This window comes from Myotis lucifugus, unplaced genomic scaffold (genome assembly GCF_000147115.1).
Source record: "Myotis lucifugus unplaced genomic scaffold, Myoluc2.0 scaffold_14, whole genome shotgun sequence".
Classification (NCBI taxonomy): domain Eukaryota; kingdom Metazoa; phylum Chordata; class Mammalia; order Chiroptera; family Vespertilionidae; genus Myotis; species Myotis lucifugus.
Genome location: NW_005871062.1, coordinates 10,038,667 through 10,051,614, shown reverse-complemented (window position 1 = coordinate 10,051,614; position 12,948 = coordinate 10,038,667). Strand labels below are relative to the sequence as shown.

Sequence of the window (12,948 nt, the reverse complement as noted above, 5' to 3'; positions counted from 1 at the left end):
TATTTTCTACCTGATAATTATATATGAAGTTTCAGCCATCCATCTATGCTGTTTGTAGTTCTGCTGATGTTCACTCATGATGCATTATTTCATGAGGTGCTTTAAGTCTTTATTTTGAGTACATTTTCAGTGGGGCTTTATCAGTAGGCCTTATTTTACCTGTGCTAAGCACTATCTCTGCAGAGATTCTGAATTTGTTCTTTCAAGTACCTCAGGAGTATCCTTTTTAGGGTCATTTTTGTGTTAATTTCCTGTCTTGATTGTCCCATACTAAGGTGATAGTATAAATTCAAATCCCAAATCCACCTGCAGGTAAAGTCTTGATTCTTTCTTGGAGAGGACAGATTCATTCCCACTGAGTCCAGGCTGAGGTAGACAACCTTTCTTGTCATCTTCCTTTGTCTACAGGCAGATTTCCCCCCCCTCCCCAACCCCAGCCCCTGCCCTGCTAATTTCCTTTCACAAAGGATGCAGCTTCAAGAATCCTAGTTTTAGCCAGTTCTTTTCTTCAATTTTTTTTGGGGGGGCCTTGATCAGAAGGATTTAGGCCCCCCACGAGCGGCGCCGGGGAGTGGGTCTTCAATTTTTTTATGTTGCAAGATTCTAAGACCTCAGCTACAAGCTCTTATGTGACCCCAACATTTATAGGACAGTCTAAGTTGACAGCTCAGGGCTTATTGCTTGGGTTTTCAGTTCCCTTTTCACTTTAGACCCGGTTTTGGGAGCTCAGCTATACTTTTAAATTTTCCTCAGCATTTCTAGGGTGATTCTCCTCTCTCCCCTCTCCCCCCCTGAGGTTATCTGGCCCACTATGTTCTTGTTCAGGGTTGAAATTTGATAAAGCTTTAACACTTTTTAAATGTATGATTTTTAGTTCTGTTTTTGAAGAATCTAAATAGGATTTTGAATGTAGCCAAGAAGAATATTGATGATTAAAGGAGGCAGATAGGTGGGTTAGGAATAGCCCTATAATGCTTTCAGGATTATAGCTCCCTTATCTGATATTAATCTCAAATAAGCGTTCCTCAGTTTTCTTTTTTTTGTCAAACAAGTGCTAGCATATAGCATTTTCTTCACATACCTTCTCCCGCCTGATGGGATTTTTTTTCCTGCTAATAACTCAGGCCTTCTAGGATTTTTTAAAAAGAAAGCCATTTCTATGCAGCCAGCAGAAAATGAAAGAGTAGTGCTGAAATCTGATGCTTGGTTTTGTGACAATTTTCGGTCATAATAAGCTATTTCTCCCTCAAACTGTTTCTCCTTAAAAGGCCAAAATTATGGGTTGCTGTTCACTTGATATGAATCTATACATGATGAATTTAAAGCAATCAAAATATTATGAAACTGGGAAGTTAAATTAACTTAAAATAGCTAGCTTGGAAGATTATGACAAAATATGGACAACCTTCATTACCTGAGCTACCAACAGGACTAGTTATATCCTGTTATCATTTGATGTATTTTATTCTGTTTTTTTTCTTTGCAAATTTACAAAATTGTGACATAAATACACATTTTTAACCTAATGTTTATCATAAGGTTATTGTAAACTCTTTATAAACTTGTAATATCTACATAATATTTTATTTAAACAGCAAATTTACTGTATTATATTTTCATGTAGTCTATTTAATTCTGATTTCTCCCTCCTGTCCTCCTTCTCCTGTCTCTATACAGAAGTGAATACCTTAATGCATTATAAATTTTTTTTCTTAAAAGTATTAGGATACATTCCTAGATAGAATTACTACTGTAAAGTATTTTCACATTTCTACGACTTTTGACACATACTGCCAAATTGTTTACCAAAAACATGGTATAGAGTTATATTCTCCCAGAAGTCTTAAACAGACCACTTTCATTTTATGTTGTGTCTAACCAATGAGCCATTGGACAAATATATGATGCTGATGCTTTCTTTATGGTTTCTATACAGGATATGGTGCCTGTCATAGTTGATTACTGCCTTCTGCTACAGCGAAAGTGAGTATACATGGCCTGTCAGATTCAGTTATTTTGAACTCAGGTTGCCTCTTTCTTATAATTTACTGGTATGAATTTGACTGGCTAGGTTTAAAAAAAAATTTTTAATACATTTTTATTGATTTCAGAGAGGAATGGAGAGGGAGAGAGATAGAAACATTAATGACGAGAGAGAATCATTGATTGGCTGCCTGCTGTATGCTTCCCACTGGGGATCAAGCTGCAACCCAGGCATGTGCCCTGGTTCATAGGTCGACGCTCAACCATTAAGCCACACTGGCCAGCCTTAAAATTTAATTTACAGAAATTTGATTCTTTTATAATTTGCAGTCCATTACTGTGGTGGGTGCTAACATCCCCTCTGGGTTCTCTTTTCCTACTAGAGCAGCGGTTCTCAACCTGTGGGTCACAACCCCTTTGGCGGTCGAACGACCCTTTCACAGGGGTCACCTAAGACCATCCTGCATATCAGATATTTACATTATGATTCAAAACAGTAGCAACATTACAGTTATGAAGTAGCAACGAAAATAATTTTATGGTTGGGTCACAACATGAGGAACTGTATTTAAAGGGCCAGAAGGTTGAGGACCACTGTACTAGAGGAACGAGAGACTTGGGAGACCCATTTATCCTTAAGAATTCTTTTATATTGTAAAATCCTTTCTATGGCAGGAATCACACTATTTTTTTCTCTGTATGGCATTCCAGTCAATGTGTTATGCACATTTTTTTTTGGTTAAAATTTAGCTTTTCATTAATTCTTTAAAATCAGAAATGACAAGAAATTGTTTTTGAAGACTTGTACTTTTATTTTCACAATTTGGTCTCTGTTCCACAATTTCCTTTTTTTAAAAAAAATCTTTATTGTTTAAAGTATTACATATAGTATTACATATATCTCCTTTTTCTCCATTGACCTCACCCCCCCTAGTGTCTGTGTCCATTGGTTATACGTATATGCATGCATACAAGTCCTTTGGATGATCTCTTCCCCCTCGCCCCCCTCCCCTACCTTCCCTCTGAATTTTGATGGTCTGTTCGATGCTTCTATGTCTCTGGTTCTATTTTTGTTCATCAGTTTATGTTTTCATTAAATTCCACAAATGAGTGAGATTATGTGAATTTTCTCTTTCTCTGACTGGCTTATTTCACTTAGCATAATGCTCTCTGGGCTTTCCTTGTTGCTCTCTTTCTAATTCTTCAAGTTGCATAGTTAGATGGTTTATTACTAGTTTTTCTTGTGTTTTTTTTTGAGGTAGGCCTGTAATGCTATGAACTTCCCTCTCAGGACTGCTTTCACTGTGTCCTATAGATTTTGGATTGTTGTGTTTTCATTGTCATTTGTTTCCAGGATGGTTTTTTGTTTTTTTTTAATATATTTTATTGATTTTTTACAGAGAGGAAGGGAGAGGGATAGAGAATTAGAAACATCGATGAGAGAGAAACATCGATCAGCTGCCTCCTGCACACCCCCTACTGGGGATGTGCCTGCAACCAAGGTACATGCCCTTGACCGGAATCGAACCCTGGACCCCTCAGTCCGCAGGCTGACGCTCTATCCACTGAGCCAAACCGGTCAGGGCAATCCAGGATGTTTTTTTTTATTTCTTCTTTGATCTCTTTGGTAACCCAATTATCGTTTAATAGCATGCTATTTAGCTCCAGGTGTTTGAATTTTTTTTATTGTTTTTATGTAGTTGATTTCTTTTTTAAAAAACACAAACTTCCCATAGTTCTCCATGGCATTTTATTTATTTTTTAATTTAGTTTTTAAAAAATATATTTTTATTGATTTCAGAAAGGAAGGGAGAGGGAGAGAGAGATAGAAACATCAATGATGAGAGAGAATCATTGATCAGCTGCCTCCTGCATGCCCACCAGTGGGGATCGAGCCCACAACTTGGACACGTGCCCTTGACTGGAATCGAACCCGGGATCCTTTAGTCCATAGGCCGACACTCTATCCACTGAGCCAAACCAGCTAGGGCTGTAGTGGATTTCTAATATTATGCCATTGTGATCTGAGAAGATACTTGATATGATTTCAATCTTGAATTTGGAGAGACTTTGCCTGTGTACCAATATGTGGTCTATCTTTGAAAATGTCCCATGCACACTTTAGAAGAATGTATATTTTGTAGCTTTGGGGTGAAATGTTGTGAAGATTTCAATTAAGTCTATCTGATCTAGTGAGTCATATGGGATTGCTGTTTCTTTGCTGATTTTTTGTTTAGAGGATTTATCCAGTGATGTCAATGGGATATTAAAGTCCCCTACTATGATTATATTGCTGTCTGTCTCTCCCTTGATAGCTTCCAGAAGTATTATTTATGTATTTGGGTGCTCCAGCATTGGGTGCATATATATTTACCAGAGTTATATCCTCTTGTTGTATCGATCCCTTTACTATTATGAAGTGACCTTCCTTATGCCTTGCTATGGCCTTCACTTTGAGGTCTATTTTGTCAGATATAAGTATTGCTACCCCTGCTTTTTTTTTTTTAATTTCCATTTTCCTGGAAAATATTTTTCCATCCCTTCACTTTCAGTCTGTGTGAGCCCTTGTTGTGAGGTGATTCATGTTTTCTTATTCATTCAGTCGCTCTATGTCTTTTGATTGGAGCATTAGTCCATTTACATTTAAGGTTATTATTGATAGGTACTTGTTTGTAGCCATTTTTATTCTTTATGCCTGTGTTCCTTCTTCCCTTTCTATTTCTTCTTTTTACAACCATCCCTTTAGCATTTCTTGCATTGCTAACGTGGTAGTGATAAACTCCATTAGCCTTTCTTTTTTTGCGAAGCTCCTGATTTCCCCTTCAATTTTGAATGATAGCCTTGCTGGGTAGAGTATTCTTGGATTCAGACCCTTGCTTTGCATCACTTTGAGTACTTCATTCCATTCCCTTCTGGCCTGATGTGTTTCTGTTGAGAAATCATTTGATAATCTAATGGGACATCCCTTGTAGGTAACTCTCTGTCTGTATCTTACAGCCTTTATGATTCTCTCCTTGTCGTTAACGTTTGCCATTGTAATTATAGTGTGTAATTTGCTATGCAGCTCCAGCCCCTAAGGTGGGATGGTGTGCTAGGCCCCTCTGGCAGTGCACTTGCAGTGTGGTCCTGTGACCTGAGGTTGGGCACACCAAGTCCACCAGCAGCTCTGACCTGGGATGAGGGGAGGGTGCATGCTAGGTCACAGCTCTGTCTGTGCTGGGGGTAGGGTGTGTACTAGCTGAAGGCTCTGCCTGTGCTGGTGCCAGAGTAACCAGCGGCCCAAGGCTCTGTCTCTGCTGGGAGCATAATACACACTGGACTGCAGCTCTGTCTGGGTTGGGAGTGGGGCACTTGCCCCGCAAGGGCTCTGTCTGTGCTGGTGGCAGAGCACGCTCTGTCTGCGGCCTGCTCACTGGGCAAGGGCTCTGTCTGGGCAGAGGTTGTAGCATGCACCTGGCTGCAGTTCTGTATTGGGATCAGGGATGGAGCAGGGAGTGGCTTGCACTCATAGTGTGGTGACCTGAAGTTGGGATCCTGGGATGCTGGGTTTGGGCACTGGCTAGGAGGCACAGCTCTGGAGGTCTGTTTGGTGTGTTCTCACTGCAGACATCTGAGTCCCACGTCGGTACTGTGATGCTCACTGCTGGAGCATGGTGGTGTTCCACGCAGGTTATGGCTGGCAAGCGGCTTCCTGCACAGGTCCAAGGGTGCTGTCTGAGTTCGATCTGGATGTTGGTGTGGCAGCCCTCCTGGCCTCTGTTGCTCCCCTCTACAAGATGGTGTGCGTTCTGCACCAAAGCCGAGCAGGCCTTGGGGTGCCCATGGTGGTAATAGGACCTTCCCGTGTAGGAGAGCCCAGTCTGCCAGTCCCTGGGACTCCTGAGATATCTATCTGTCCCTCATTCACCCACACACATGCCACTCACGTCCACACACACGCCTCTTACTTCTTTACTCTGTCATACTCTCTCTCTCCTTGCCATCCTGTCAGCCACTATGTTCAATGTCTCTGTTCCACAATTTTATTTTAATTTGGTAGTGTATATTTCTTTTTTAATATTAGACAAACATATGTCTCAGGCTTTTTGTAGGACTTGTAATAATGTGTCACTTTGCCTATATAAGAGTAGTCATAATTTCAGTTCATTTTGGTAATAGGTCCAGAGTTTAATTGAACTGTAACTATAATTTTGAACATTGTTTAAAAATATGTACTATGCTATTATATGTCAATTATATTTTAATAAAATTGTTATAAAACAAAATAGGTGCTATATGTAGATGATCTTGACCACTTGGAGCTTATATCACTGCAAGCAGATGTCCAAAAAGAAGCCATCTTTCAAATGACTTGAATTATATATAAATATTAACTAAAATGATTTATGTTAACCCATTGTATGCCATAAGCCTCTGTAGATGCAAGCAGTGTACCTTTCCCACACGCCACGCATGTCTATAAAAAAATGTTTTCCCTAAGTGGCAGTCCTGACCAACTTTAAAATCATTTTTTGTGAGAATGTTCAGCTGAAAATATTCAAGAATATCCGAATTGTGAGTAATATATTTATTTTTATAATATCATTGCAAATTGATTTTTTAAATTAAATTCAAATTATTGTGGCGTGTGGGGATGGTTTCCGTTTTGGATGCATAGCAGTTAACTGGTTAAATCTAAAGGGAACCTGAAGTGATATTTCAATAGCCAGGGCATTTGTTCAGTCTTGTTCAACATCAGGATTATTGTTTGAGAAACAGAAAGATCTTAATTATCAAGAATGTTTTAGGAACTGGACGTTTTGGATGCTGTTTTATTTATTTACTAGAGGTCCGGTGCATGAAATTTGTGCGTGGGTACAGTCCCTAGGCCTGGCCTGTGATCAGGGCCATCTTCCTCAGCTGCCTGCAGCCAGCCCTGCCCCCTGCCACCACCCACCACCAGTTTCCCGTTTGCCATCAGGTGATCAGAGCCTGCCGGCTGAAGGGAGGGACTGAGAGGTCGGCCGTTCTGCCTGCTCACCTGCTCCACTCCCCGCTGCCACCCCCCCCCCCCCCCACCAGATCCCCATTTACCATCGGGTGATGGGAGCCTGCTGGCCGGGGAAAGAGACCAAGAGGTGGTCAGTGTGCCTCATAGTGACTGCTTGAGTAGTTGTTCTGGTCATTCTGCCTTTAGGGTCAATTTGCATATTACCCTTTTATTATATAGGATTTTTTATAATTGCATGTTAAAATTTTAATCACCAAAACTATGGGGGGAAATGTGCCTCTAATTTTATGACAGCTCTATTGAGATATAATTCACGTACCATAAAATTCACCCTTGTAAAGTATACACTTCAGTGATTTTTAATATATTTACAGAGTTGTGCAACCATCACCACAATTAAGCCATGCCTTTTTAAAGGAAATCTTTACAAATTGTGATGTTTGTATCCAAAACAGACCATTTTGAACATAATTTCTTAAAGTTCATTTGGACTTTGCTTTTACTTTTATAAATAAAAAGACCAGCCCAAATCACCTTTAGATTTAAGTCCCACTTATATTTAGTGGGGATATATTTATTTGGTTCTAGTTATAGTTTATAATAGACTGTCAAGCATGAGGATTGATGATCTTGCTCCCTTCAGTCTCTGAAGTTACAATTATCATCAAAACTGAGTTCTTCACTTTTTTTGAATTGTAAAATTAATAGTGCACAACGTGGATTTAGCCATTTCCTCTATCCATTTGAACTTATGAATGGTAAACTCCAAATAATATCTTTAATAAGTATTTTAATATAAAGTGAGGTTATTCAGAAAGAATGACCTACTAGAGGCCCAGTGCATGAAATTCGTGCACGGGGGCGGGGGGTTACCCTCAGCCCAGCCTGCACCCTCTAAGATCTGGGACCCCTCGGGGGATGTCCGACTGCCGGATCGGGCCTAAACCGGCAGTCGGACATATGTCTTATGATCCAGGACCACTGGCTCCTAACTGCTTGCCTGCCTGCCTGGTCACCCCTAACTGCCCCCCCTCCCCCGCCAGCCTGGTCGCCCCTAACTTCCCTCCTCGCCGGCCTGGTTGCCCCTTACTGCCCCCCCCTGCCAGCCTGGTCACCCCCAATTGCCCCTGCCCTGGCCTACTCACCCCTAACTGCCCCCCCCCCCCCCCCCCCGCCGGCCTAGTTGCCCCACGCAGCTTGCTGCTTGGTCGTTTGGTCACCCCTCACTAACCCCCCTGCTGGCCTGGTCATCCCACAGGCCTGCTGCTTGGTCGTTTGCCACTAACCCCCTTGCCGACCTGGTCGCCTTACGCAGCCTGTTTGGTCGTCCGTTCGTTTGCAATGGTCGCTTAGGCTTTTATATATATAGACATATATAGATTATTCAGAATGGATGTTCTGTTATACTGGCTTTAGGGAGGCTAAGCTAGAAGTGATAAACAGCAGTTTTGAAGTTAGCCCTTCCTGTACAGAGAGTTGGCACCAGGAGTATAATGCCAAATATAGACAGAAAGACAAGAGCTAAAAACTCATTTTGTATGTACTTCTTTCTCCCTCCTTCCCAGAGTGATGAGAACATGTCTTAGAATTTTGTTTTGTTTTTATTTTAAGCTAGAAATGTAGTTAGGAATTGCTGAATTTTAGTTTTCTTACCTCTTTATTATAGCCTCTGACTGGTTAAGAAAGAAACTTAGAGTTTTGCCATTAATCTTACAGCATTGCATGCTGCTGTGTGTTGCAGAAATGCCTTGTTTGTCAACTTTTAGGCTCTGTTTACTGAATTTTTAGCTCTTTAATTCTCCTCCCCAGGGCTTTTGTGCTGAACTAAAATATATAATTATCTTCCCTAGCATGTTGTTTTTAACAACACGTTGCAGAGTGCAAGCACTGGCAAATCTGACATTTTCTTTAAATTCATTAGAGTTACTCTCACTTTATGTTTCTTACAGTAAAGCTTCATTAATTTCAGTTTCTTTTACTTGGCTAGTAATTTGTAATCACAAACATGTGATGGATTATTGATTAAAATGAAACTAACATGAAAAATACTCTGATAAATATGAAGCAAAGGGGGAAATGATGCAGAAATTACATTTGTGGATATGAAATAAAAAGGATATGGACCCTGCTTCTCCCTCTCCCCCACCCCCGGATATTGCAAATACTGTTTGTTGAAAAGTGGCTGTGGTTCTGATGAGTTGCAGCTAGTCTGTTTATTGTCTGCCCCTTCCAGGACTTATAAAGGGACAAGACCCTATCCCACTCTGTTCAGAATCTGTCCTGACCTTTTTGTGGAACTTGTCATGAGAGTCCTCACCTGTGGATGAACCATTTGCACTTTTCACAATTGACATGATACACATCTAAAGAGATTATACATTTAGTAAAAAAATAAAGAATACTGACAGGTATATAGGACTAGCATAGTTTTTGTATTAAAAAAAAAAAAAAGGCATGAGCCCATTGTGGCTCAGTGGTTGAGTGTCAACCTGTGACCTGGGAAGTCACGTGGTTCAATTCTGGTCAGGGCACATGCCCAGGTTGCAGGCTCGATCCCCAGTGTGGGACTTGCAGGAGGCAGCCAATGAGTCTCTGTCATCATTGATGTTTCTATCTCTCTCTCCCTCCTTTCCTCTATAAAATCAATAAAATAATTTTTTTAAAAAAGGAATGAATGAATTAGTGAATGATTCAAGGCAATACAATGCATAAATGAAAACTTGGAAAGCATTTAATTTTGTCATTCATCAGAGAGTTGAAAACAGTGATGTTCAATTTACACTTATTAAATTATCTGGGGGCAGGGGGAACAGTTGTCTGGTGAAACTGGTATTATTATACATTGCTGGTAGCAGTGTAAATTGGTACTGTGGTGCTTTTTGAAGATAATTTAGTAATACATTTCAAGTGCCACACAATTTTTTTCATATCTTTTAACTAGAGATAGAATTCTAAAAGTAGTATGACTAGGGCATTAAGCTCCTCAGATGGTAAAGTCTATATATGTAGATGTTCATTGTGGCATCTCTCATAATATTAAAATACTGGAAATAAGTGATAAAGCCATCAATACAGGGATAGTTAAGGAAATTCTGCTGTTTTAGCACATTGAACCATTGTGAATTAGGATGGTCATTTTAAAAGTAGGTAGCAACTTAGAATAATGCTTATATAATGTTATATGAAAACAATTTTTAAAAAAAGAAAATAGAATTTAGAATTATACCTATGAAGGGAATAACTAAAAGTATTAATGGACTATTTGCAGAAGAAATATGAATGAGTGGATGAAATATAATTACTGAGTATAGTGGCATTTAGATTAATTTCAAAAACTTGTTTCTGCAATAAAATTATTTCCAGACATATTTTTAAAGTATTGTACATTTTCTACTTCTATCATCACTGCCTAACTCCTTTGGGAAGCCAATGTTAAGAACTAGATAAAAAAGCAAGTTGCCTCTGAAGATCAGCTAGGAATATTTAGATACCATAGAAGAAGAAGAGATAACTTGTGAATAGTCCTTTTTGACTTTATCCTATTTCATCATGTTCACTACACTATCTGCTCCCATGTGTTGTTGTCTTTCCGAAGCATTGTGCCATAATAGACTCAGACAGGATTTAGGCGGGAAAGCTGAGTTCCCATTCTGACTCTATCACTTGTCAGCTATGTGCCTTTCAGCAAATAATGTAACTTACTCACCTTTTCTTATTTGTAAAAGAAGTATTGGGAGAATTAAGATTATATATATGTACACACACACACACGTGTGTGTGTGTGTGTGTGTGTGTGTGTGTGTACATATATTAAGGTTTTCATAATATAAAGACCCATGCAAATATTGTTACTGTTTTTAATAAACTTTTGTAAGTTGAAATAGAAAAAAGAGGATATATTTAGCAGATTGGATTTAATGGATGTTTGGAATGTTCCTAAAAGTTTGTATGTCTTTTTCTTTCTGTTATAGAGATCTTTTATTTAGCCAGATGTATGACAAATTAAGTGAGAATTCAGTGGCCAAAGGAGTGTTTTTGGAGTGCCTTGAGCCATATATTTTAAGTGATAAATTGGTGGGGATCACACCCCAGGTAATGAAAGACTTGCTTGTTCATTTCCAAGATAAAAAGTTAATGGAAAATGTGGAAGCTCTCATTGTACATATGGATATCACCAGCTTAGATATTCAGCAGGTGAGTTTATAGACAGTCTACTAACTTATAGATTAAACATCATTCCTTTATTGATTATACAGGGTGGGGCAAATGTAGGTTTACAGTTATATGCAAAATAGTTTATTCTTGTACTATTATTTATTAATCATTGTATTATTTTCTATACAAATAACTATAAACCTACTTTTGCCCAACCCTTGTTTACCTGACTGATTGGACCTCACTCTGCCATCTGTCAACCCCGTTTACTTACTGAGCACTCTTGCTATGATGTCTTATAAACTTCTATTTGTCAGTATGTTTCTTAGGACTGTTCTTTATTGACTGGTCTTTCTTTATCTATTTGTTAACGACTACAGTTTTCATCCTGCAAGTGTATTTCAACTGAGTACTTTCACATGAATAATAAAATATTTTTACTTTAAGAGTATGGTGCTATTTTTTAAAAATAAAAGATAGTTTCTGAGTCCAGAGTTGATAATTATCATGCATTGAGTTTTGAAATAGTATAAGAAGCAAAGTACAGGACATCTCAGAATGACCTGCTATCTTGTTGTTTGATAATATGTTTCCAGTATATCTGAGGTTTCTATAACAAGTTTTCAGCCCTTAATTGAGGAGCAGTATGTATTCTGGCCTAAGATGTTTCACAATTTACCTCTTTATTCCCACATTAGTCCTAATAATGAACATGCTGCTCCTGCAAAGGCACAAAGTTGCTAAGCCACTAAGCCCTGTTAAACTAAAATAAGGGTAACTTACAAAGATCTTAGATAGGCCAAAAGTTTTCTTTTAATGTGCAAAATTACATAGAAATGAAGGGTTTAGAGAAATGGTTATTGTTTCCTTCCTGGAAGCTCTTTATGAATGGCTGTGAGTAAAGAGTAAAGTAAAACCAGATCCTCCGTTATATATGCCTTTGTATTATATGGGTAATTTGGCATAGTATTTACAGTCTGATAATTGGTCTGGTGGTTTGAGAGCATGTTATCAGCCTAGCTTTACCTATCACAATATAGGAGAAATTTCTCTTTCTAACATTTAAGCTTTCCCCCAATACTATGTAAATAAATTCTAATCTTTTTCACGTTAAAACAATCAAAAAATTTCTCCTTCAGTTTCCTTTTTCTCCATATCAGTCCTGCTTTCCTTCTTCCCTGAGGTTACCCCATCTCATTCTTCCCAGTCACTGATTTCTTGAAAGCATTGTCTAAATTGCTATTTCCATTTTTTTATATTCTAATAACTTCAACTTTGCTTTCACCACAGTTAGCAATGACTTCCATGTCCACCATATCAACTGATATTTTTCATGTTTTATTTACTCTTTCAGATGAACAGCATTTTGTTCATTAATTCAAGGAGCATTTATTGAATGTGAGGTTCTAAGGACGTTTTTTGGACCCTAGTGGACAAGGCTTGCCCTCTGTTAAGGCTTACATTTTAGCAAAAAGTTAGACAATTAGCAGATAAGTAAACAAATTAGAAATATCCAAAATCAAGTGTTATATTAAAAGTCAAACAGGCAATCTTGTAGGGAGAGAATAGTCTACTTTAGATTGGCTAATTATAGAAAGACTTTCTGAGGAAGCAACCTTGAGTGGTTCTGAAGGACAAGAAGGAATCACTAATGTAAAGATCTTGGAGAAGAAGATTGCAATAGGTAAAAGCAACAGCTAATGAAAAAAATATTTTTATGTGTGCCTTAGGGGTTAAAGTAACAGATAAAAGGCAAACAGAGTTGGAGACTCTTTGAAAGAGAGAGGTAGACCTTTCAGGGCAAAGTAAAAGTTTTAAGC

The 12,948-nt window shown here is 38.6% G+C and overlaps 1 protein-coding gene across 13 annotated transcripts in view; it reads left to right on the top strand.

Annotated features, from left to right (window-relative positions):
- VPS8 (VPS8, CORVET complex subunit) overlaps positions 1 to 12,948 on the top strand; it is a 237,940-nt gene that overhangs the window by 92,733 nt on the left and 132,259 nt on the right. For 12 of the 13 annotated variants that reach the window (XR_002828228.1, XR_002828231.1, XR_002828230.1 and 9 more), the window contains 2 exons: positions 1,937 to 1,983; positions 10,945 to 11,167. The exons of the other annotated variant lie outside the window; for it this stretch is intronic. Coding sequence is in view for 9 of the 12 variants with exons in the window: in XM_023750602.1 (XP_023606370.1) it covers positions 1,937 to 1,983; positions 10,945 to 11,167 (270 nt within the window). In the remaining 3 variants the exon portion in view is untranslated. The remainder of the gene's footprint in view (positions 1 to 1,936; positions 1,984 to 10,944; positions 11,168 to 12,948) is intronic. 13 annotated transcript variants of the gene reach the window in all.